General features: G+C 44.5%; 1 protein-coding gene across 3 annotated transcripts; it reads left to right on the top strand.

Annotated features, from left to right (window-relative positions):
* The first annotated feature begins 1,592 nt into the window (after positions 1-1,592).
* Positions 1,593-24,378, top strand: SAL1 (SAL1 phosphatase-like protein). Of its 3 annotated transcripts, none has more exons than XM_086823458.1 (8): positions 1,593-1,820; positions 22,027-22,098; positions 22,190-22,263; positions 22,408-22,613; positions 22,713-22,920; positions 23,216-23,314; positions 23,410-23,563; positions 23,813-24,378. In XM_086823458.1, the coding sequence occupies exons 1-8, from the start codon at positions 1,610-1,612 to the stop codon at positions 23,965-23,967; spliced, it is 1,179 nt and encodes a 392-aa protein (XP_086679584.1). In that variant the 5' UTR covers positions 1,593-1,609; the 3' UTR covers positions 23,968-24,378. The 3 variants fall into 3 exon arrangements, with proteins under 3 accessions (XP_086679584.1, XP_086679586.1, XP_086679585.1); XM_086823459.1 differs by having other exon boundaries at positions 1,688-1,820; positions 22,023-22,098; XM_086823460.1 differs by lacking the exon at positions 23,410-23,563 and having other exon boundaries at positions 23,813-24,037.
* The last annotated feature ends 1,617 nt before the right edge of the window (positions 24,379-25,995 follow it).

The raw sequence follows: 25,995 nt of genomic DNA, 5'->3' as shown, positions 1-25,995 counted from the left end.
GGACTTCCGTGCTATTGTCTTTGTAATACACTCTGTAAGTCTCGTAGTAGACATAGTGGAGGTAACGTTCGTACAAACTTGTAATGCAAAATTTACTCTGCTTGCATGGAGTCGCCATCATGGACTGAGTACACATGGTGCATGCTAGGTGTGTCGTAGGTTGTGAGTAATGGCATTTATAAGAGCATTCAACACAGGGCTGTGTGGTGAACACCAGTAAGAGGTGTGTCTTCATCGTCGCTTTTTATGACTTTTGCACCGAGAGGCTATTGTGAAGCCGTCTCCACAGCTTGACATCTTGCGTTTATGCACAAGATGTCTTGGTGCATAAATGCAAGCATGTACTCTCTCTCTCTCTCTCTCTTTGTTCTCTCTCTCTCTCTCACACACACACACACACACATGCACACACACACCATCAAAACCAGGTACACTCCATGCTCCGAAGCTTATTGTTTTCTTTTTAATTCTTTTACTGTGTTTTGTGTGAGTGATTGGGTAGCATACTTCGTGTAGTGTAGAACATATTTGAAATGCTTGAATGAACATGAATTTGAAAGCATAATGCTAGACCGACATCCGCAATCGATGAGCTTGAAGCATGTTCTTATGTTTGATGGGGATTCAAAAGTACCTCGCAAATTAGAAAATTACAAATTCATTACCACATTTGAGTTTTGTATCATGAATCAATACGTAAGATTAATGGTCGCCTTCAACACTGAAGGTGTTTTGGTCCACTTTCGATATCGAAGGTGCTATTTGGGAAATGGGGGAAAGGCACATTCTTCTATGTTTATGAAATTTCGGGGAGGGCTGTGCCAACTCACCTCCATACTTTATGTATGTTTTTTTAAAAAACTTCACTCACATAAACGAGCATGAAAATCTTATGACTTGATGAATGACATGAAACTCAAATTTAAATGTGGTAATGAATTTGAAATTATCTACCTTGGGATATAATTTGAAATCTTTGTTGATGTCCATGGATTCCTCACTTCGAACATAATCATAAGCTTGATGTTTTTTTTTTCAATAAAAGGCATTTTCATTACTGAAAAAAGACAATACAGGTTACAAGAGTCGGAGAATTAGCTATGGCCAAGCTCCTGATACATGGAATCATGGGGGATTACAGATTACCAAAGTACTGAGTTACAAGATGACTTCCTATAGGTTACATACCGGGATTCATGGGGGATTACAGATTACCTAAGAACTGAGTTACAAGATGGCTTCCTATAGGTACTGGAGCTTTAGAACATAGGAGAGATCAATCTTGACGAGTTGCTCTCTCTTTTCTTGTAGCTGTAGTAGCTTCAACTTCGCCTGAATGTTCATGGCCGACCTTTCAATCTGGAATAAGCTTGATGTTCATGCTTGTACAAGTGCAAGCAATCAAGAGGATAAAGGTGCCCAAGCATTTGAGATTTTAAGTATACATATATATTTATAGATATAATATAATAGAATAATTTATATACATATATATTTATAGATATAATATATATGAGATTAAGCATTTGAGATTTTAAGTATATATATATATTTATAGATATAATATAATAGAATAATTTATATATACATAAATCTACGAATCCGTGCGATGCAAAATGCAGTTCACAGTAGTGCCCCATCGGATTGCGAGGATCTGTCTGCACGTTGCACCACCAACGCTTGGCCGCGCCTCGCTCTCTTCATCTTCTTCTTGGAGGGACGCTTCGCCGTCTTCAACTCTGACCATGTCCCTCCCACCTTACGAGAACGAGCTCCGCCTGGCCGTCGGAGCTGCTCGTCTTGCCGCTCGGCTTTGTCAGGTAGGTTAACAGATCCACCATAAATGTCTTTCCCTCCGCCCCTCCCGCCCCCTCCCCGCCCAAATAATGCATCTGCCACCACGATGTTGCCTAAGTGCATATTTCTCCCAATATCAATTTTTGTTTTCAATAATGCATCTGCTACCACAAAATACTCTCAACATACTCTTTCAACAAAAGAAGTGCGTTGCAATTTACCTTGTTTTATTATGCTGCTAAATTTGCTGATAAATTCAATTCCATCCAATTTGGCATTGTGGCCAAGGCCTGGATCTATCTCCATAACAACAATGCCTCCAAGTCTTTAGAGCATGGATCAGTTCTTAGAGCTCCTTGTCAAAGGTGTAGTTTTTTCCTTTGACTTTATCTTGGAGAGAGAGTGGCTGTTCCCACTGGGAATGTAAGGAGCAGCGAAGCCGTGACCCATATTTCAGGGAATGGCCACTGGTGAAGGTGACATACTGAAACAGCTGGAATTCTGCATATCGATTTGAAAGTCAGCTTGATGTGGCTCTGCCATGTCAGATATCTCAGAACACCTGCAGCACTGCTGACTTGTAATGATCTTACACATAATATGAGGAAGAAACTCCGCAGATTGTATGGCCGAGGTACTGTTCCCCATGACCCTGGATCATGACAATCACAACAAAGGGCTTGGAGAACCTTTCCATGTAATTTAGGATGCCAGTAATCATGCCATTGTGTTAGGATTGAAGCAAGGGGGAGGTCTTAGAGAGGGGCTGCTTGATCTGAAAGCTCAGCCACATGCTCCTAGAGCAAGACCAATAATTGTTGGAGCTCTTAAGCGTCCTTGCATCTCGGCCACTTGAATATATCCTACATCTTGGCTAGCTCTAAGGCAACCCTTTCTGGATGGACCGAAGTTGTACCCTAAGTAAGGCACTTCCTCCAAGAAAATTAAGGATTTCTTCTTGTTGATACACATCAATTTTTCCTTAAAAGCTCTAATATCTACTCAGGATGCTGCCCATGATCTTCTCTAGTACTAAAAAACTAGATTATCATCTTATCGAAGAATGCTAAAGGCATCACTCAAAGCTCATAATACCCTTTCTCAATGGGGAATGCAGTTCTTTGAATACCTTTCGAACTTGCAATATCCAACCTTGAGGTTGATTTGGAAAAGATGAATTTGTAAGCTTGGATGTGCACCAGCCATAGTTATCAAAATATCCTTAGTAATGAAAATGGCAACTCCTTAAAACGCTTTAAAAATAAGAGAAAATGTATGTAGGAGTTAGGCTTTATTAGTGCTATGCACACTAGGCATTAGTTTGATGGTTTTTAAACCTTATAGCCACTTGTAGCCATATTTATAGGGACACATGGCACACATTACTTGGACCCCTTTTGGGCCTTCGTTTTAGGGGTAAAACCTTTTGTTAATGGGTATTCTGACACAACCTCAGTTACGTGTGAGCTTCATCACCACCTCTCTCTCTCTCTCTCTCTCTCTCTCCTGTGTTGTGTTGGGGTAAAGGCATTATGCCCACCCTTATAGTGTGTACTAGCCTATAAGTTTTATAGTACATAGTACACTTAGTACTTTTAATGTACTAAGTGCACTATGTGTACTAGAGCAAATATACATGTGTGATAGGGGAGTCACACACTGATATACTTTGAGTTGACTTATCCCCACATGTCTCTCTCTCTCTCTCCCTTCTTCTCTGTGTATGTCTCCCACATGAAACCCTAACTCTCTCCCTACAAACAACTGGTATCAGAGCACGAAGGAAATTAGTTTGGCCGTTGTGCAGACAGGGTTTTATCCCACATCTTCACCCTGCTGCTGTTGCGTTCCCATGTTGCTACACCTTTAGCCTTCGAATCTCTCTGTGATCGCTTTGCTTACAGGTAGTAGCTTTCGCTTCATACACCATAACCTCCAGTGCAGGGCAGCGCGCAGCATTGAAGAGCCACAGGCAGGGCCGCAGCGTTCTTCCCCTTCTCTATCAACGAGCAGCAGCGCAAACGCCATAACGGGCAGCAGCAGCAAACTCGATGTCGTCTTCTCCTGTGCGCAAAGGCGGCTTGAGCTGCGATCTTGGTTGGGGAAGACACTGCAGACGGCTATAAGGAAGGCGGCTTGAGCTACGTTTGGTTGTGGAAAACACAGCAGTCGGGCCAGCATCAGCAGGTTCACTTCAGGACAGAGCGACGCTTTGGCTGCGATCCACGGTGGTTTGTGTAGGCGGCTGCAGCGAATCTGTGTGCATCAATTGTAAGGGTAAAGTCGCGAGGTACCGCCCACCTGCACGTATATACCATCCGTACCTGCACAGCAGCAGCAAATACGACGCCCCCTCCCTTTTTGCAACAGAAATCAAAATTTTTAGAGGTATTTGCTTCAATTTTGGGATTTGCATGTCCATTATCATCAATTGAGCAGGTACAGGTCCAAATGGCTCAGATTTTGAGCAAAATTGGCAACATTGGGTGACATTGGTCACATTCCGGGTCAATTTGCAAGAAATTGGGTGTTAACATTTGGGGCTTTTGATGTAATTGTGCCATTGGGCATTCATACATGCTGTATGATGTGAGCAATCTCACATTCTGGCCAAAATTGCAGGAAATTGGAGTGCAAATCAAAGGGCTTTTGTGCCAATTGGGTTGATTTGCATGCAGGCACTGGCATTTGATGCTTTGGGCAATGTGTTGATGCTTGCCAAGCACTCAATGTGCCATTAAATCAAGGGGCTTTTATGTATTGGATGTATGTGTGGCCAGGGGGAAGCATTGTGAAGACTCTGGATGCCTTCATGTGCATTAATGTACCATTCATGATCAGAAATTGATCTTGAATCAAGGGGCTTTTCAAGATTTTGTGCTTGTTGAGCTTGGCAAAGCAGCAGGGAAGACTTTTATGCCTTGAACCCTCAGTAATCCACTTGCAGTCAAGGGGCTTTTGCCCAATTTCTGTCCGGGACTGTTGCCATAGTTACCACGGAACATCGTTCCGCCTTCCTGGAACGCCGGAACGCCGTTCCGGGCGAAGGCACGTTCCCGGAACGTCTCGAAATTTATTTAAAAAAAAAAAAGTTTTGCTTGCAGAAATGTATGTTCATGTCTTGGGGGAGCAAATATTATGAAGCATATTTGGCTATCCGTATACAAAAAGTTACATTTTTTTGTGTCATATGCTGACATGTTATATGACGTGGCGTTCCGCGACGTTCCCGATCCGCTCCCGTTCCCGCTCCCGCTCCCATTCTAGCATCCGACGTTCTCGGAACGTTCCTGTTCCGCGGTAACTATGACTGTTGTATGCAGTGGTGGGGACTGTCAAGGTCTGATTTTCACTCATTTGGACAACCAGGAGAGCATTTATTGCTACTGTACTTGTTGGTACAGATTTGGTACAACTTTGTACAAGTTTTGGCATGACTCAAGATTGAAGAAGTCAATGTGTCACATGCAGGTGACAGTGAGGATGAAGTCCTATTCATGTCTTCACTTGATGCCCATTCAGGAGATGGTCATGGTATGCACTCATGGATCATTGATTCAGGTGCCTCCTTTCATGTCACAGGTTGCAGAGACTTGTTTGTCAGGTATACTGCTGGCAATGAAGGAGTAGTTTATTTGGGTGACAACCATTCATGCCAGATTCTTGGCAGAGGTGATGTGAGGCTTGTGTTTTCAGATGGCTCACAGCTTATGCTCCATGATGTCAGGCATGTGCCTGAGATCAAGAAGAACCTGATTTCTACTGGACAGCTTGATGATGCTGATTATGTTACCACATTTGGTAGAGGAAAGTGGAAGATTAGTAAGGGCTCACTGGTTGTTGCCAGAGGCTCTAAGGTGGACACTCTTTACTTCATGCATGCTGGTGTTTGTCACCATGCTAATGTAAATGCAACCAAGCTGCCGGAAATCTCTATGTGGCATAGCCGGTTGGGACACATGAGTGTCAAAGGAATGGAGCAATTGTCTCGTTTTGGTTACTTGCCTTCTCTAAAGTTCTCAAGTTTTCAGTTTTGTGAGCATTGTATATATGGCAGGCAACTCCAGTGCCCCCACAAGAAAGCTCTTGGACAGAAAGATGCTCGGTTAGAGCTTGTGCATACATATGTATGTGATATGCCTCAGCTTTCTTTGGGAGGGGCAAAATATTTTGTGTCCTTTATTGATGATGCCACACGCAAGGTGTGGGTTTATCCTCTTCGTTTGAAGAGTGATACATTCTCAGTGTTTGAGAAGTTTGTTGCTCATGTTGAGAATCAAATTGGCAAAACACTGAAGGCTATGCATTCCAACAATGGTGGAGAGTATATGTCCAAACAGTTTCAAGACTTTTGTGATGCTAAAGGCATCAAGAGGGAGCTCTCTACTTCTTATGATCCTCCACAAAACGGGACAGCAGAGAGGATGAACAGGACCATTCAGGAGAAGGTCCGTTCTGTGTTGTCACATGCTGCGTTACCTCATGGTTTTTGGGCTGAAGCTGTTATGACAGCCGTTCATCTTATAAACAGGTCACCTAACACGAGGCTTGGTGGGAAAGTGCCAGAGGAAGTATGGACAGGGAAGCCTCCGTCCTACAAGCACTTGAGAGTGTTTGGTTGCGTTGCGTACGTGCACATACGCAGGGAAATACGCACCAAACTTGATCCTAAGTCTCACAAATGCATATTCCTAGGATATGGTGACAGAGGTGAAATGGGGTATAGACTTTGGGATCCAGTGAATAGAAAGATTATACGCAGCAATGATGTCATTTTTTATGAAACATGCATGTATAAGGAGCCTGCAAGGCAACAGGAGCCTGGCAGAGTCATCTTTGATGATGATGGACATCATGGACAACAACCAAGGGCTGTAAATCAACCATTACAGCAACAAAACCAGCCCTTAAATGATGCTGAAAATGGCCCAAATGGATAGTCAGAGATGGCAGAAGATATCCCTATGGATATCCCACAGTTAGAGGAGATACCGGGCATGATCTTTCAACCTTATGGCATGGAACAGGAGCCACCAATAGGTGATATGCAGGCTGGACAGCAACCTGCAAATGATGGTCATTGGGTACGGAGGTCCACAAGACCCTCCAGACCCCCTGACAGGTTTGTTCCAGGGGTTGACTACTTGATGCTCACTGACTGTGGGGAGCCCTCTTGTTATAAGGAGGCTTTATAGAGGGCAGACAAGGCTCTTTGGGAGCCTGCTATGAAGTCAGATGGATTCTCTGCACAAAAATGGAACATGGAAGTTGGTGCATTTGCCTACAGGCAAGAAGGTTTTGCCATGCAAGTGGGTTTACAGGCTCAAAGTTGCACCTGATGCAAAGCCGAGATACAAAGCCAGGTTAGTGGCTAAGGGCTTCAAGCAGGAATATGTTGTGGACTTTGATGAGATCTTCTCTCCAGTGGTAAAAATGACCACACTTAGAGCTGTATTAGCTTTGGTTGCTCATGATGATCTGGATTTGATTCAGATGGATGTGAAGACTGCTTTTCTTCACGGTGATCTCCATGAGGAGATATATATGCAACAGCCAGAGGGTTATGCAGTGAATGGAAAGGAGAAGCTTGTATGCAAGCTGAAAAAGAGTCTTTATGGGCTCAAACAGGCACCAAGGGAATGGTATCATAAATTTGATACATTCATGAAATCCTAAGATTTCAGGAGAAGTAACATAGATCACTGCTTATACACCAAGAAAGCTTTGGATGGCAGTCTATTGATCCTCATCTTGTATGTTGATGATATGTTGATTGCCGGGAAATCTCGTAAAGAGATGGATGCCTTGAAGAAGAGGCTGCATCAGACCTTTGATATGAAGGATTTGGGTGATGCAAATCACATTTTGGGTATGCGGATACTTCGGGACAGAAATCAGTATGTGTTGTATTTGTCTCAGAAGGAATACATTGGCAAAGTTTTGCAGAGGTTCAATATGGAAGGGGGGAAGAAGACTAGTACTCCTTTGCCTCCATATGTGAAACTTAGTGCTATGGACAGCTCACAATCGGATAGTGACAGGGCTGATATGGCCAAGATTCCGTATGCTTCAGCTTGTGGCAGTCTCATGTATGCCATGGTTGCTACCAAGCCGGACATTGCATTTGCAGTGGGAGTGGTAACTAGATACATGGCCAAACCTGGCAAGAAGCATTGGGAAGCAGTGAAAGGTGTCATGAGATACCTGAAGGGCACACAGGATATGTGCATCTGCTTTGGCAAACATGATGCATTAGTGCATGGTTACACGGATTCGGATTATGCCGGTCATCCAAATAACCGGAAGTCTACTACCGGTTATGTGTTTACATTCACAAGAGGTGCTGTGTCATGGATATCCAGGATGTAGAAGTGCACTGCCTTATCTACTACAGAGGCCGAGTATATTGCAGCCACAGAGGCTTGCAAGGAGGCATTATGGCTATCTCGGTTAGTGGTTGATTTGGGTTATACAGGGGATATTCCATTGTTGCATTGTGACAGTCAAAGTGCCATCCAGTTGGCAAAGAACCCTGTCTTTCATGCAAAGACGAAGCATGTGGATGTGAAGTATCACTTCATCAGAGAGGTGATAGAGAACAAGCTGATTCAGCTTGTCAAGATTCATACGGATGACAACCCGGCTGATCTGTTGACAAAGAGTGTCACGTAGGCTGTAACGCCTGTGACCGACGGCAGACCGGATGGCCATGTCCGGGGTTCAGTGGGAGAGGACGCCCATGCGGAGTCGTGGGCGGCCATGCTAGTGTGGATGGCAGGCCACACACTATATAGCCTGGGGTATGAGGGGCAATCCTCATTCTTCCTCTATGGCTGGGTGGTGAGCCAAAGGCCGTCCCCTCCTGTGGTAACGCCCGTAGCGGCGTTACGGATATCTAACAAAGAGTTTGCCTCCAGAGCGGTTTGCTCATTGCAGACAGTTGATGGGCATTGGATGAGGCCAGTTTCAGCCTTGATATGGCCTTGTATATTATCATGTACATGCTGATTTTTTCTTTTCCTTCACTTAAGGGCATATTGCCTTTAAGTGGGAGGTTGTTGGGGTAAAGGCATTATGCCCACCCTTATAGTGTGTACTAGCCCATAAGTTTTATAGTACATAGTACACTTCATACTTTTAATGTACTAAGTGCACTATGTGTACTAGAGCAAATATACATGTGTGATAGGGGAGTCACACACTGATATACTTTGAGTTGACTTATCCCCACATGTCTCTCTCTCTCTCCCTTCTTCTCTGTGTATGTCTCCCACATGAAACCCTAACTCTCTCCCTACATGTTGCACTCCCGTTGTACTCAAGCTCTCCATTGGTCTAGACTCTAGAGCTGGTTGACAACCTGTACCTGTGGAGCTTTCTCCCATGCCTGGTCGACCCTACGATTGAAGTGTTTCTGAACCAAGCACGACTGTCAAGGCGGTGCTGTGGCTATCAAGCGTTGCACCTGGCACACGATTAATGCAGCTGCTGAGGTGGTGCAAAGCACACAAGACGATAATGCAATAAGCGGCGACGAGCTAGTGTCAGGGCTGCACAGTCAGTCAGAGGCGGTGCTGTAGCAGGTAGCGTGAAGCACAGCAGTGCACAGCACCTTCAGCAAGTTAGCAGGCGGTGTGACATGCAGCAGCTGGCAGCAGGCAGGCAGCGGCGGTGCTGCACAGGCAGCAGCGGGTGGAGCAGGCACTGCACTAGGCGGAACAGTGGCGTTGTACGACTGAGGTTGGTCCTGCTGGGGCTGTGGGTGGTGCAACCTATGGCAGTGGCGGAACAGAGCGCTGCTGGGTTGGCTGTGGCAGCATAGGGTGCTGCACTGGCCGGAGGTGGCAGACGCAGCAGTAAGTGGTGCTACAGTAACTGGTGGTGAAGGGAGGCTGCAGACAGGCTCCGACATCGACGGGATTTCCTGTGCATGAAAAGACAAATATCTAAGGTATACCATTTTGATACAATGCAGTTCTACATTCTTGCTATAGGTGTACATAGTTGCAGGCACAATACAGTGTTGGGATACATGCTCTAGTACTTGTGTTTGTATAGTGGAGCGTGGTTTTGCATGGTTGAGCAAGGATGGCTCAGGAATAGGATGTATTTGGGGGTGCTCACCTAGGAGGACAAGTTGGATGGAACCAACTACTTGTTATGGAGTTTTATGTTTCGGAACGTGTTGGTAGCCAAAGGGCCATGAGATATCATGTCTGGTGAAGACACATGCCCACCAACACTTCAACCTAGGAGGACAAGTTGGATGGAACCAACTACTCATTATGGAGTTTTATGTTTCGGAACGTGTTGGTAGCCAAAGGGCCATGAGATATCATGTCTGGTGAAGACACATGCCCACCAACACTTCAACCAGCTACACCTTGAAATGTTGCACAAAGGGTTGCAGTTGTTGATGACAGATGTACATGTTGTTGTCCCTTCTCCTTCTACGGAGGAACAAAGGAGATGGGATTCCCATGATGCATAGATGTTCTTGATAGCATTGTCTGTCAAGAGATCTATCATACCACATATACAGTCACATAGATCGGCAAAACAAGCATGGGACACACTACATAACATGTATCAAACAAGGAATGAGGCATGGGTTGCATATCTCAAGAGGCAGCTTGATATTCTTGAGATGCGTGAAGGAGATTCTATGATAGACCATCGTACCAAGGTCAAAGATTTGAGGGATTAACTGCTGAACATTTAACTGCTGAACATTGATGAAGTTAGACACAACCACTACAGAAATGCTTCTGCAAAGCAATGAAGGCTTCATCAAATTACTCTTGGAACAAAAAAGATTTCTAAGGCAACATATAGAGGCTAAAGAAGAAGAAGCGGCCAAAGAAAAAAAAGCTGAGGAGGAAGCTGAAAAAGCCAAGGAAGCAACTGAAAAGCCAAAAGAGCTCTCTGAATTGGAGAGATTGTTCCTCATCATGGAGCAACAAAGGCAAAAAGAAGACGCCAAAAAGGTGGAAGAACGATGGGCCAAAGAAGCTCGACATGAGAATGAATGAAGGGTTGAACGCAGGGCTGAAGAAGACCAAAGGCAGGCTGACCAAGCAACGTGAGAAAGGCTTGAACGTGACGCTATGCAACTCCAAAACCAACAGTTGATAGTCGCTATGCAAGCAAATACCTATCCTGGCACGCCAAGGAGCGAGTTCCTTCACCACCCCAACCACCACCGTCATATGAGCTCAACCAAATAAGTTTGGGCATATGCAATCAGAATGTATGTTGCTTTTATTGCAGCTACTTGTTGTGGCCATGCCCCCTCCACAAGCTGCTCTTGTGGCTTCAATGCAAACTCAAAAGGGGAAGAATGTTACTCTGTTATAGCTTGCAGGCTTGGATAAGGGGAAAACAAAAGTTGCCACAACAAGCTTTCATGTGGTAAATGTAAAAGTCTAAAGATAAAGGCAGACTTGATTCTGATGCATGGCATGCTAGCATATAGCATCTCGTGTTGGTGGCTTTTCTGGTGTCTATGGGGGCCATTTCCATGCTCTGGCACTCCATATGTTTTCCCATATTTTTCCCCTATTTTATGGGCCTTTGATGTGGGTTGCCCACCCTTTTTTTATGGTATTTTACCTATTTTCAGGTCGTGTAGGAGCCTAGGAGGCAGTCGGCCAACTCATATAGGAGTGTATATATATGCTGCCCTCTTCCTCACTTTTCATCGTTCTTGATCATTCTTTCTAGATCACTTTGGTGAGCACCTTCAGCCCTATGCCTATGGGCTAGTTGTATCCACTCTTTTCTTGAGGATTAGTGCAACAACATTTTGCTGTTTTCTCTCATCTCTCTCTTGGAGCTTCAACGGTTTTGTCATTCGTCTACATCTTTCCGCTGCCCTCTGACTTGGTATCAAAGCCCATAGATGTCTAGACTTGGAATTGCTGATTGGAGGCTGATTGGTGCTGATTTTCTGCATTTTCACGCAAACTCGGTGGTTGTCTAGTGGTTCAGGCCTGCATTTTCTTCTTCGGAGGGGCAGATCTGCATTTTCAGCGTTTTTTTCTCCTTTACTCTCTTTCTATCCCGCCCAACCTCCCTACAAGTGCAAAGAGCAGCTCTTGGGCTGTTTTGGTGGCTGCGTTTTTCAGAGTAGGTACAACATGGCACTCATTCAACCTCGGGCGGTTCAGATACCCACTCTTCCACTTTTCCTTCAAACGCCAAGTTTGATGACACAAACTATGACATCTGGAAAGTCATGGTGGAAGCAGTCTTGAAGACTTATGATCTTCTGGACTTCGTCACTCGACCAGTGCTCCGGCCCAACCTGGACACCGCAGAGGATGAAGATACAAGGGATGTTCTTACCCACAAAGTTGCTTTACGGGATTGGCTTAATGCCGGTGCTCAGTCATTCATTCTTTTGAACTCTCAACCATCAGTCATCGCTCACATCAAATGGGATACCCATGCACATGTTGCTTGGAAGAGATTCTCCGACATCTACGATCGGTGGTCCTTGATCAGGAGAGTAGATTTAGGGATTCTTCTTCAAAGAAAGGTAACTAGGCTTCCATTGGACAAAGATGGGGGGAGCCTAACAAAGGCAAAGGTGGGGCACCTCCTTCCAAGGACTCCAAGGATGCAAAGTCGAAGGGGACTTCAACTTCTAATTCTTCTGGCAACTAGAAGGTTTGTGATTATTGCTCAAAACAGGGGCATTTATGGTGACAATGCCGAAGTCACATATGCGGGATTTGGAAGGAAGTCAAATGACAAAGGGGCAAGCTCATCTGCCAAAGTTGTGGAGCAGTCAACTTTCGTCACCTTGTTTGATCTCTAGTCCAAGACTCCCCCTCCAATGGTTGAGCAAGCTTTTCCTTCTTGTTCCCACTCTTCTCAGTAGATTTTGGATAGCGGTGCCACACAACACATGATTAATCGACACAAGGATTGGCTTGATGAACTGCAGTAACACCACCGCAAAGTTGCCATTGGAGATAACTCTACTGTCCCTATCCTTGGCAAAGGGACAATGCCCCTCATTCCGGATGGCACGGAGGGAAGTACACCTCGAGATTTCATTTCCTTTCTGTACATGAGATTTGCAAATTGGGCACTAAGGTGGAATTTATGGAGGACTCTGTGATCATTCAAGACCCTCTCACTAACAAGATCATTTGGCAAGGCATCGAGGACCATGGCTCATGGCTGTTTATTCTCAAATAGGTATCCACACAGGCAATCTTTGGCATGCTAGATTTGGATATCTTCATTTGGAGGCCTTGCGGAAGGCTTTTCGGGAGCAGCTAGTGGATGGATTGCCAGATGTTGGCACACGTGAGGGCACTTGTCACTCTTGCCTCAAAGGGAAACGAACATTGGGCACCTTTCCAAAAGAAGGCTACATGGCGAGCTACGGCACCTTTGGAGGTAGTTCATGCAGATTTGTGCGGACCGATGCGCACTCCAGCTCTTCGTTCTGCCAGTTATGTTTTTCTTTTGGTTGATGATTTTAGCATGTATACTTGGGCCTATTTTCTCAAATCCAAAGATGAAACTTTCAATAGATTCCAAACATGGAGAACCTTGGTGGAGAAACAGTCAAGACACTTTATCTTGACATTACGAGTTGACAAAGGAGGCGAGTTTACTTCTAGTCATTTTAACCAGTATTGTGAGCTACACGGCATTCAATGGGAGTTTGCCAACATAGGTACTCCTTCAGAGAACGACGTGGTGGAGTGGAAGATTGAGATAGCTCGGACAATGTTGGAACATCGGAGTCTTCCTCAAAAGGTTTGGGTGGAGGCAGTTGCTACTGCTATTTTGCTATTTATATTCTCAATTGATCCCCTGCTATTGCTGTTCTAGGGCAGACTCCCTTTCAAGCCTACCTCAGAAGAAAACCCACGGTTTCTCACTTTTGGGTTTTTGGGTCAGATGCATTTTATTCATGTGTAACATCTAGTGGAAGTATTCGTGATTAAGGATCCTGTCACAGAAGTCTCACACCGCCTTTTGTGTCTTGAGTTTCGCGAGTTTAGCAATCCACTTTTATGACTTCAAACTCTAAGAGATTTAGAGAGAGAGATAGAAACTGTACACCAGATTGGGTCGCGAATTACCCACTGAAGAGCCCCCTATCCTGTTACCGGAATAGTATTTGCTTTTATTACTTTGAAGAGAATGACTTTGGACTGATGATAAGCCAAATTCAAGATCTCGGAGGACCAAGAGTCGGGCTGAACTGTACATGGCTGTAGAAGCACCAATAATGACCGATCTCGAGCCTATGCACTCTTTCCCAATGGAATGAGGGAAGGCTGCAAATCTGAGGCTGAGGTATGGACTGTTTGGGGACTGTTCTAGGCTATGTATGAATGCTGAAAATGAATGAATGTATGTGGGTTACCTTCACCGGAGTGCGGGAGCAAAACGATGATGATATGAATGCTGAAAATTGGTTCTATGCAGAAAACACAGGTCTTCTGATGGGCTGAATGCTGGGAACTGATGTGTTTTGTTGATGGAGGTTGAGTGCACATGCGTAGATGCTCCTAGCTGCTGAAGGATGAAACACTGGCTGAAAACGCTGATGGCTGAATTGCTCTATATGCTGAATGGTCAATTATTGATGCTACTTAAGCTGAAGGCTCCAACGCTTGATGCTTGATTGCTGAATTATGAGATGATGGAATGGTGCAAAAGCAAAGCTATTTATACTATCTATGGGTTGGTCGGCTGGCATTTAATGCTGGCCGACTATAGCATAAAGTGCTACACGACTTGTTTATCATGGATAATGGTATTAAATGCTGAAAAATATGGAAAAAATGTTAGATAAATGCTAATAAATATCCTAAAAATACCAAATACTATTTCAAGACTTCTACAATGGTCTATGTGCAATGGATGAATGATATGCAATATGTAGAGTGCTTTCTAATGCAAACCCTAAGGTTTCTACTGACTCTACATGCATGAATGATTCTCTCCAAGTGGGTTAAGGGACGTGACTGACTGACTGACTCACTATGGCTGAGGAATGACCTACGTAGCTCGTGCCTGACATATCCTAGACTGAGGATTATAATGGGGTCATGGCGTACGACAAATATTATCTTAAAGGGTACTAATATTGTACAATGCTGCATTGATGATGATGAGCCATCTTGTCACCATGCACTATAGTGCAGAGTGCATGTGACATTCCCTCTTGCTTAGCTTGGCGGCAGGTTCATGGCTTCCAAGTAGTCTGCCAATAACTGGGGATACTCTTGAAAGAACTCCTCGTCTAGCTAAAGGGCTTCATGGGTACCTTGGTCGGTCTCGGAACTTCGTGTAGAATTGACGTATTCTTCGACCGAAACCATGCTTCCAACGATGAAGAAGGATCTGTTCAGGCTCAATGACTTTTGCTTCGCCTACCACGTCTGGCTATTGTTCATATGAAACATCAATTACTTCTGGACCAACATATGGTTTTAGCCAAGAAACATGGAAAACATCATGCATCGTCCAACTGTTAGGCAACTTTAACTTCATGGAGACGTCACTTATCTTTTTAACTATTGGAAAAGGTCCAAAACTACGGAAAGAAAGCTTGGGATAACGTTTGTCCACTTGTTTCAATCTCTGTTTCTCATGATGCGCAGATAGACTCAATCCCCTTCCTTGAAGTGGACATCTTGTCTAGACTTATTTGCCTGTCTACTATAAGTTTCATGTGCTTTGGTCAAGTGGTCTTTAATTGACTCAATGACTTTGGAAAATACTTTCGTCGTTTTGTTAGTCTCAAGAGATAGAGACATCATTCTCGTTAAAAGAGAAGAGAAACGACGACCAAAGGTTGCCTCATACGGAGTCCGTCCGACACTGGATGAATGAGTATCGTTCAAGATGGCTTGGACCAAAGGAAGATAATGTTCCTATTTGGACTACTGGTCATGACAATATAACTTGAGAACATCAAAGGCCAATTGGTTATAGATTTCTGTCTGGCCGTTTGTCTGTGGATGGAATGCACTAGACAACTGTAACTTGGTTCCAAAGTTCTCGAATAATGCCCTCCAAAAATGTGAGGTGAACTTGGAATCCCTGTACAGTATCACATGAGTGGCATCAATCCCCGGCATAAACAACTGCCATGGACACCAATCCAATGTACATACATGATAAGAAAGCACGGGTGGACCAATTGGGTGGCCAAATGGTGACACCCGCCTTTCGCTTGCTTCTCCTCTTCCCGTACAGCCCAAAACAATCCTCCAATCAACACTACAAACAGCCCCCCTCTTGCTCACACAGTTTCCAAGATCTTCCAAGAGCCTAGAGCTTTGATACCATGTTAGAATATGCAGCGGAGATGAAGACAAGATCTGAAAACACCTAGAGCAAGTGCACAGCAGAAAAACGCAGAAATGAGAGAGAGAGAGAGAGAGAGAAGCGTGTAACTTTGCTATATACATCCCGGAATACAATGTATACTGTGTGGGGGGCAAGGGGCCATTTTATATGGCCCCAGGCAGCCAGTCGCCGTGCTGAAAAACAGCCGACAGCAAGCAGTGTTGCCCACGACCTGCTCTGGTGCAGTCGGCCAGCACATAAGCAGTCGGCCAGGCGCTGGACAGCAATCGGGAGAAAATCCACCAGTCGGCCAGGTACACAGAGGTAGCCGACAACCCTCCCACACTCAGAATGAAATGGAAAAAATAGGAAAAATATGGGAAGTGGGGAAAAATGGGAAAACACCTAAATCAGGCGCGCACACCCACAACAGAGGCCCTGGTGTAAATATACAGACATGAGATGACTGCTAACACTTTAGCCTTTTCCTCCGGGGTTTTCTTAGGCTTGGATTCCTTATCCTTCTTACCTCCTGAACTAGAGCTATTATTGCTGTCCTTCTTAGCATCTTTAGAAGATGCATTTCCTTTCCCTGTCTGTGCAGCAGATTGTTGCTGCTGGGGTTTGGTACTAGACTACGACGACTGCTTAGGCTTGCCTCTGTTCATCTTCATTTCTTCATTTTGAGCCAGAGTCAAAGCCCGGTCATATGTACTGGGTTCAAAGTTACAAACTGTGAATCGGAAATCAGGATCTAATCCACGAATGAATTGATCCATCTTGGCTTGCTGAGATAACCATAACTGTTGTGCTAAAGTTATAACCTTTCCGGAAAATTGAAGCACAGAAGACCTGTTCTGTTTGAGTCCATAGAACTCATCTGCCATGCTGGTCATATACTGGGGAGGGAGAAATCTGGTCTTTAGGTCATGGACAAATGTATCCCAGCTGAAAGCTGCGACACGTGTGGTCTGGTCTGTATGAAGACTAGACCAATGCTGCCCAAGTGACTGCCTCACCCGTAAGGTGGGGAGCCACTACGTGGACTCTTATCATGAGGGTCTATGATTCTAGCTAAAGGAAAATGAGCATTAAATTGATGAATGAATTGATTAACTGCTAAATGATCACGCTTACCATCATAGTTACTAAAATTTGGTTGAGTTCGAATGACAGTAGTTGATGTCGCGGGTTGCTGGGTTGCTGGCTGGTGGCACCTATGGCTGGGGAAACTGAAGAGAGGTACTGATACCTCAGATGTATGGCCTTCTTTTCCCTTTGGTGTTCGAGTAACATGCGTTCTCGATCGAGCTCTCATTGGTGCTCCCGAGCGGTGAGTTCAGCCTGACGTTAGTCTTCTTCGATCTTGCGTTGGGCAGCGGGCTTTCTCATTGTCTCGTCTATCTACTTTTTCTTGTTGCTTTCTTGCTTCAGCTTTAGCTTTTTCTTCTTTTCTTCTTGCTTCAGCTTCAGCTTTTTCTTCTCTCCATCGAAGCTCGTCTTCTCTTCTTTGTCGTTCCATCTGAAAGAAGAGGGCGATGTAGTCGGGGGTTGCTGGAGGAGGAGGAGGTCGTGCTGCTGTTGTCTCCAAGTGTTGTAGACGCTCCATAGGAAGCTAGTTCTGAGCTCTGAGTACAGCTATGGTATCTGCGGTAGGCGGAAGAGCAAGGTCTCCTTCGGGGGAGACGTCTTCCTGCTGATGTGTACTCTCCTTTGTAGACATGATGTTGGAGTCGGTGGTCGTGCCGGAATGCAATCTGACCATCCAAGGATGCCCTCACGCTAGGATGCGGTGTGTGTGGACAAGCTGAATCTGATACCAATGTAACATGCAGCGGAAGTATTCGTAATTAAGGATCCTGTCACACAAGTCTCACACCGCCTTCTGTATCCTGAATTTCGCGAGTTTAGCAATCCACTTTAATGACTTCAAACTTAAAGAGATTTAGAGAGAGAGAGAGAGAGAGAGAGAGAGAGAGAGAGATAGAAACTGTACACCAGATTGAGTCCCGAATTACCCACTGAAGGGCCCCCTATCCCTTTACTAGAATAGTATTTGCTTTTATTACTTTGAAGAGAATGACTTCGGACTGACGATAAGCCAAACATAAGATCTTGGAGGACCAAGAGTCGGGCTGAATTGTACACGGCTGTAGAAGCACCAATAATGACCGATCTCGAGCCTATGCACTGTTCCCAATGGAATGAGGGAAGGCTGCAAATCTGAGGTTGAGGTATGGACTGTTTGGGGACTGTTCTAGGCTATGTATGAATGCTGAAAATGAATGAATGTATGCGGGTTACCTTCACTAGAGTGCGGGAGCAAAACGATGATGATATGAATGCTGAAAACTGGTTCTATGCAGAAAACGCAGGTCTTCTGATGAGCTGAATGCTGGGAACTGATGTGTTTTGTTGATGGAGGCTGAGTGCACATGCGTAGATGCTCCTAGCTGCAGAAGGATGAAACGCTGGCTGAAAATGCTGATGGCTGAATTGCTCTATATGCTGAATGGTCAATCGTTGATGCTCCTTAGGCTGAAGGCTCCAATGCTATTTGCTGAATTATGAGATGATGGAATGGTGCAAAAGCAAAGCTATTTATACTATCTATGGGTTGGTCGGTTGGCATTTAATGCTGGCCGACCATAGCATAAAGTGCTACACGACTTGTTTATCATGGATAATGGTATTAAATGCTGAAAAATATGGGAAAAATGTTAGATAAATGCTAATAAATATCCTAAAAATACCAGATGCTATTTCAAGGCTTCTGCAATGGTCTATGTGCAATGGATGAATGATATGCAATATGCAGAGTGCTTTCTAATGCAAACCCTAAGGTTTCTACTGACTCTACATGCATGAATGATTCTCTCCAAGTGGGTTAAGGGACTTGACTGACTGACTGACTCACTATGGCTGAGCAATGACCTACTTAGCTCGTGCTTGACATATCTTGGACTGAGGATTACAATGGGGTCACGGTGTACGACAAATATCATCCTAAAGGATACTAATACTGTACAATGTTGCATTGTCACCATGCACTACAGTGCAGAGTGCATGTGACATCATATACCGGATGGTGACAGAGGGAAGTCGGAGGGAAGTCGGACGCTAAGTCCAAGCATCATATTTTTGTTGGTTACATCTCAGAATCTAAAGGCAATCGGCTCTACAATCTTGCAATCTCGAAGATCATTGTTAGCAGAGATGTGGTGGTTGATGAGACTTTATCTTCCATTGCAGAGGGAGCTTCTTCATCTTCAGGGGCTGATTCGACTCAGCCTGTTCTTGGTTTCTTGTTGGATCCTCCTATTCCCCTTCCTCGACTTGACCCGCCACGTCCTCGAGCACCTCGGGCGGAGGAATCATTCGACATTGATTAGGAGGAGGAGAGTTCTGTGGATGCTCCAGTGCAGGCTATATCTCAGGAGCAGGGTTCGACTAAATCGCCAATCTTATGGTAAATCACTGTTGGAATGTTGGACAGCTACCATGCTTGTGAAAAGAAGGTTTGTTGAAATTGCTGCCCAAAAAATAGCTCAGTGAAACTATATCGAATTGGCATCCCATCTCGTTAATGCTTGTCATATACAAATTGGTCACCATAAAGAGTGTCCTACATGCATGTTTACATCCAGCGCAGTATGGATTTGTCCCTGGAAGACAAATCACTGACAATATAGCAAATGCATACGTAGGCATTGAATATGCCAAGTATACGCAGCAGGATGTTCTCATCATGCAGGTAGACATAGCCAAGGCCTTTGACATAGTGCATTACGACTTTACAACTCATATAATGGACGGAATGGGCTTTCAGCCTCTTGGCGTCTTGGGAAATCTGTTCAGCAGGGTTGTCCACTTAGTGTGCTATTGTATGCCATCGCGACTCACCCAATGCTCCTCTACAAGGGCAAACTGACAAGATGGGCAGCTTCATGGTCTTTCCATGGTAGATGATACACAATTTGTGGCACAGGCATATGGTGATGACTCTTTCTATTTTCCCAAGAATATAGAGGCTGATGTAAGGGCTTTCATGAAAGCATTGTCTCTCTATGTTTTGGCGAATTTTGAAAAATCCAAGTTGCTCGCTTCGAAAAATTATAACCGGCATCAGATTTTGTGGACGGGTCGATGAGATAGTCAAGCATATGGGACCTGGGTTAACCCATTTATGTCGAAATCTCTTGCTTGCTGGAAAGCTGCATTGAAAAGAATTTGGAAGAGCAAATTGCCCCTCAGGCAACGACTGTTTCTATGGAGATGTGTGGTGGGGTTATTCCCAACGGGAACTCTTTTGGCATGGAGGCATATTGCGAGCATCTTGTAGGCAGCGCCCCCATCCTAGAGAGACAGGGCCTCACCTTTTTTGGTATTTCTTCCACTCTTAGGGTTTTCTTGGTTACTTGTCTGGACACCTTCGGGCTCGTTTTCTTTAGAGGCGTTTCGGGCGAATGTTTTGGCTTTTTGGTTGCCTCGCTCGTCCACTACCGGCTTATACAAACTTACTTGACTGGACTAGATTCTGGGCATTGTGGACTATCTACCATGCTCGGAATCAGCTGCTCTTCTCTGGAGATTTTGTTCAGCTCTTTGCTTACTTCCGGAGAGCCCTTATACAATTCCTCCAAGAATCTCATGAAATCAGAGGGCTCTCCTTTCAGCAAGTAGAAATGTTTTCCCACTGTTATTGAACTAAGTAGTAGCTGCCCCACTCTGGGACAACTATGAATGTACATTGTTTTTTCTAATGAGACAGTGGTTTCAATTTTACAAAAAAGGAAGCAGGTTCTCTCTAAAGGCACTTATGATGCTTGGGATGCAGTAGAGTATGACAAAAGAAGCACCGGTGTTCTTGTCTGTTACTCCTGTCTGTTATGTCCTGACTTGCTTTCTGGTCTGGGCCAACTGCAGTTTCCCTTGGAAGTGGAGCCGTGGACTGAGACTGGGTCTTGGAAGACCCCTGGTTTTCTGCCTTAATACCCCCAGTTGGGTTGGGTTTAGGCACCGGCCCTTGGGAAGTCCATGGTTGTGTTTGATCTCCATGTTTTGAGCAAGCTCCATGGCAATCGCCGGTGTTTGGGAACAAAGCCTTGTAGACATCCCACTGAATTTGTTGGTCCAAACCTTTCAATGCTGTGTTATCTGTTGATAATATCTAGGGTTTTCTGAACAGTAGAGACTTGAAGACTAAGGGAGGGCTCTTAGGCCAAATGATGCTTCCAGGAAGGCTGCAAAAGAATTCCAAGTTATTCACCTAGCTACTGTAAAGAAAGTTGTAGTATGGCATTTAGGATCCATGCTGTTTTTTCAGGTTTTGTATTTTTGAAAATTGGAATTAAGAGTACTAAGCCCTTTCTCTAGCAAACTTTAATCTCCTTACTTTAAAGTTTTTAACTTTCTGACTAGTCGAAGGGGCCACTAGTAGAGGCACTTACTCTTTTGACTGGTCAAAGGGTTACTTCTAAACTACTGACACTTGCGTACCTCACTACTTTCATAAATGACACAATATGGCATGCTGACATGGCAACTAACTGAAGTTTGAACACATGTGACACGACATGTTGGCTGTCATCTCAAAGCCCTTGATGAGCTCTGCCTAGTGACACTAATATGACATAGTAGTTGGCATTATCTCCAGCATGTTCAAGGACATGCCTTCTTCCAAAAAAGACAACTCTGCATATGCTATTCTCTTCTCGCTGTCTCTCTTTAACTCTTATCTCTTGGAACATAGAACTGTAGGCTCATATACGTACATACAAACATGCATGCATGCATACATAGCATGTGCGTGTGCATGCATCCACACACACACACACACACACACACAGGTAGATATAAACATCATGCTTTTTGACAGGTGGTTCTTTGTGATGTAGGCAGTTCAAAAGAAATTGTTGTCCAAGGAAACACAGGCCAAAGCTGACAAGTCTCCTGTCACTGTTGCTGATTATGGTGCATTTCTCTCAAGAACAGTATAAGGTTATGTTATTTAAGTTAATCGATAACAAATGAATACAATTTTAAGTTTGCAAGCTTTGGGCAGGTTCTCAAACTTTGGTCAGCTGGGCTTTGGAAAGGGAGACTTCTTCAGAAACATTCTCTATGGTAGCAGAAGAGGTTGGTAATTATTCAAGTTTAGAGGTCTGTGTTTACTTAGAGATCTAATAGTTTCTATTGTAAGGTGTGGGTTTTGTATACTTTTTTGGCGATGTTGCTTTTCAGACCTTTTTTATTCTTTGGGAAATCACTGTGAAAATGCAGGATGCAGACGATCTACGTGGAGAAGATGGGATGGGTATGCTTCTCCGCATCACAGATCTGGTCAATGAAGCAATCGCTGCTGACGGTGTCCCTAATGCTCCTAGATTAAGTAAAGAAGATGTTCTGGAAGCTATTGATAGGGGCAGATCTGAGGGCGGTCAAAGTGGGAGACACTGGGTTTTGGACCCCATTGATGGTACGAAAGGGTAGGTTTGATGATGAATTCCGTATACCCAAGAACTTGATTATGAGTTTCTCTCATAAGAGGATCGTATCTTATGTTGGTACACATTGCTTTGGAACAGTTTTGTAAGAGGAGACCAATATGCAGTGGCCCTGGCGCTCTTGGATGAGGGTGAAGTTGTACTGGGTGTGTTGGCATGCCCAAACTTGCCCTTGAAGGGGGTGTCTCTTCAAAACTCATCAGGAGCACCAATTGGCTGTTTGTTCAGTGCAAGGAAAGGTGCAGGTACAATGCTGCAGTCATTGGATGGCTCTTTTGCACCTCAAAGGGTACAATTTCCACTTCAAGTCTATCTTCCATTTCACCCTTACTGCATAACTCCTTGAGAAATACCCATGTGTAGGCCGGAGGTGTGGAGTTTCTTTACGCTCTTATATGCAAGCAACCTCAACTTTACACACTTATTTACTTCATACGTGTAGGTTTTCACACATAAAATCCCTCCCACCATCGTGCCTACACCGTCTGTCCAAGCAAGAAACCATATTGTGCAACCACTTGCTACATACGCATTAAATGAGTGTGAAACCCCGTTTGAATAAAGCTGAGAGTTTTATTTTGCAGGTTCATGTTAGTGATGTTGATGACCCTGCTTTGGCAACATTTTGTGAGTCGTTTGAGTCGGCCCATTCAATGCAGAACTTGACTGAACGTATTGCAAAGGTATGCTAAAACCTAATTTGGCACAGATTTATGTGAAAACTATATAGTGGCCGTTCTGAATTGTGATTGTTTTTTTTTTGGGGGGGGGTTCTCAGATTATGGGAGTTAGAGCCCCCCCAGTAAGAATAGATAGTCAGGCAAAGTATGGTGCTATGGCCAGAGGGGATGCAGCTATATATTTGCGATTTCCACATCCGGGCTATCGAGAGAAGATATGGGACCATGCTGCTGGTTGTATTGTGATAGAGGGTGTGTTTTCATCTTCTTCTTTTTTTTTTTTGGTTTTTTTTGGTGAAGTTCCATCGTTAGCTCTTCCTCTCTCTTAATCTGTTTCAATCACATCCACGTATATGCTTGCGTGTGTGCATGTTCATCAATCATTTGTGTGCCTGTGCATGTACTCGTGCTCTTTCTGTGTTTAGCTTTACACAGATGGCTTCTGCTATCTCTGTTATTTTAGGGAGAATTGATGATGAGCTCTTTTTTTGTTTAAATCAGAAGCTGGAGGTGTGGTCCTTGATGCAGCAGGAAAACGACTGGACTTTTCAAAAGGTAGATATCTGGATGTGGAACACGGCATCATGGCGACCAATCCAAAGCTAATACAGACGCTTGTGGCTGCAGTACAAGCTGCACTAGAGGCAGAGAAGTAAATCTGTTGATAATTACATTAATTTGCAACTGAAAACACAACTTTGGCAAATTGTCTTCTTGAGGGGGGGGGGCGGGGGGGGGGGGGGGGATGATGTGTTTTTAATACAACTCCTTCAATGAGGTAAGAATGGAGGGATCATTGCTAACTAATCAAAAGGTCAGAATTTTTGATACCAAGTAGGTACTTACTTGGTGGGCCACGGGCATTATGTTACAAACCTGGCTTTCAAATAACTGGTTAGACTTTGACCTTAGAACAGGCATAAAAAGGGGTCAGATAAATTGGGCTGTATGTGAATGTCTTTTGTTATGTTCTGGTTCTACTGTTAGGAAACATGATTTCAAAAGCAAGTGTTGCCAAGATGAACAGTGGGACACTTATAAACATAACTGTCCATTACCAAGACATAACGATCACACGTGCATCTTTGTCGCTGTCAGTAGTCACACAGGAAACATGACCGCCCCAAGTGTTGCCAAGGTGTTAAACAGTGGGACACTCATAAATACAATACAAGCTAACTGTCTGGGAGAAACGACCTTTATGAAGGTATAACTGTCACAGGTGCATCTTTTGTCACTGTCAGAAGTCAAACATGTGAAAACAAAGTCATAAGAGTAATCCCTTGTAACTTCGCATTCTTTGCGTCTCAGTTTTCTTGTTATGCCACGCGTCATTTCTTGTCTTGTCAACTTCCCGATGCCTTGACATAGCAAAAAGAGGTTACCATTTTTGTGCATATAATATATGCTCGTGTTGCGGGCGAGGTTCAAAAGACCGTCCATTTCTATATCTTAGATGATCGGCAAGACGACGTGCTTCTTGTACAGCATTGTTTTATGCTACACCATGGGTGGTTGCAAGAGAAAGGACTACCACTACGACATTGGGTTTGGTCCATGTTAGCAATCATCTCCTGGCCCTAGGTTACACTAGGGCCTTTGTTGTGGGTGTGCCCGCCCAGTTTTGGTGTTTCCCCATTTTACCTCACTCTCCATGTATTTTTTCCCATTTTTGTGGGTGTGGGAGGGCTGTCGGCTGATTCAGTTGCTGGCCGACTGGTTTGTTGCTACCTGACTTGTCATGGTGACCTGGCCGACTGCTGGTGACCTGGCCGACTATGCATTTTTGCTGGTCGTGAGCATATATGCTGTTGTTGGTTTGTTATGGACTGGCCGACCAGTAGCCTGGGGCCATTGTACATTGCGGGATTTTTTGGTGTGTATATAGCAGAGTTACATAGCTTGAACCCCCCTCCCCCCCCCTCCCTGCTGCTGCTGTTTCGCGTTGGTGTCATGGATTAATTTCCAGTCCATTGGCTGTGGGAAGTTCTGCAAAAAGGCATGGCCAAGACCGGAGTTAAAGAGGAACTCGTGAAGGTGGAGGACAAGCTCGGCACAATTATCAAAGAAAACAAGAAGATGGTCGACTCTTCCGTTACCGCAATCATAAACCACCTCTCCAAACTTGAGAAGGGATTTGACAAAATCCAAGAGCTCGAAGAGAGAACATCCAAGCAAGAGGCTGAGATTTCAGCCTTAAAGGAGGAACTAGTGGAGGCCAAATTGCATGCTAAAAGTCAAGCGGCTGAAATCTCAGCCCTCAAAAAGGAGTTGGAAGCCACTTCAAAAGGCAAGCTTGAGGATGGAAAATTTCAGCCCTTCTTTATTGAAGAGTTGAATACCATCAAGGAACAAATGAGGATCATTCGAGAGGAGGAGGAGCAACATAAAGAGAAGACATCTTCATGGGTGGAGGTGATCACAAAGACACAAAAGAAGATGGACAAGGCGGAGAAATGGATCGAGGTTGCAAAGAAGGGAAAGGTAAAGAATCGCCACCCATCCCCACTCCCACCATCATCAACATGACCCTTGATGAGGAGCAAAGGAGGAAGACCCGGGCCATACATGTACGAGTGTCTGGTCTAAAAGACCGTGATGATGCGGAAGGGGAAACCAAGGAGCTCTTCTCTATGATGGGCATTGAAGCCACGCACACAAAGTGGAAAAGAAGAGAGAAGGTA

Source organism: Cibotium barometz, chromosome 29, assembly GCF_041138505.1.
Source record: "Cibotium barometz isolate CiBa-2024 chromosome 29, ASM4113850v1, whole genome shotgun sequence".
In the NCBI taxonomy this organism is placed as follows: Eukaryota; Viridiplantae; Streptophyta; class Polypodiopsida; order Cyatheales; family Cibotiaceae; genus Cibotium; species Cibotium barometz.
This window is presented reverse-complemented; position numbering and strand designations above follow the sequence as displayed.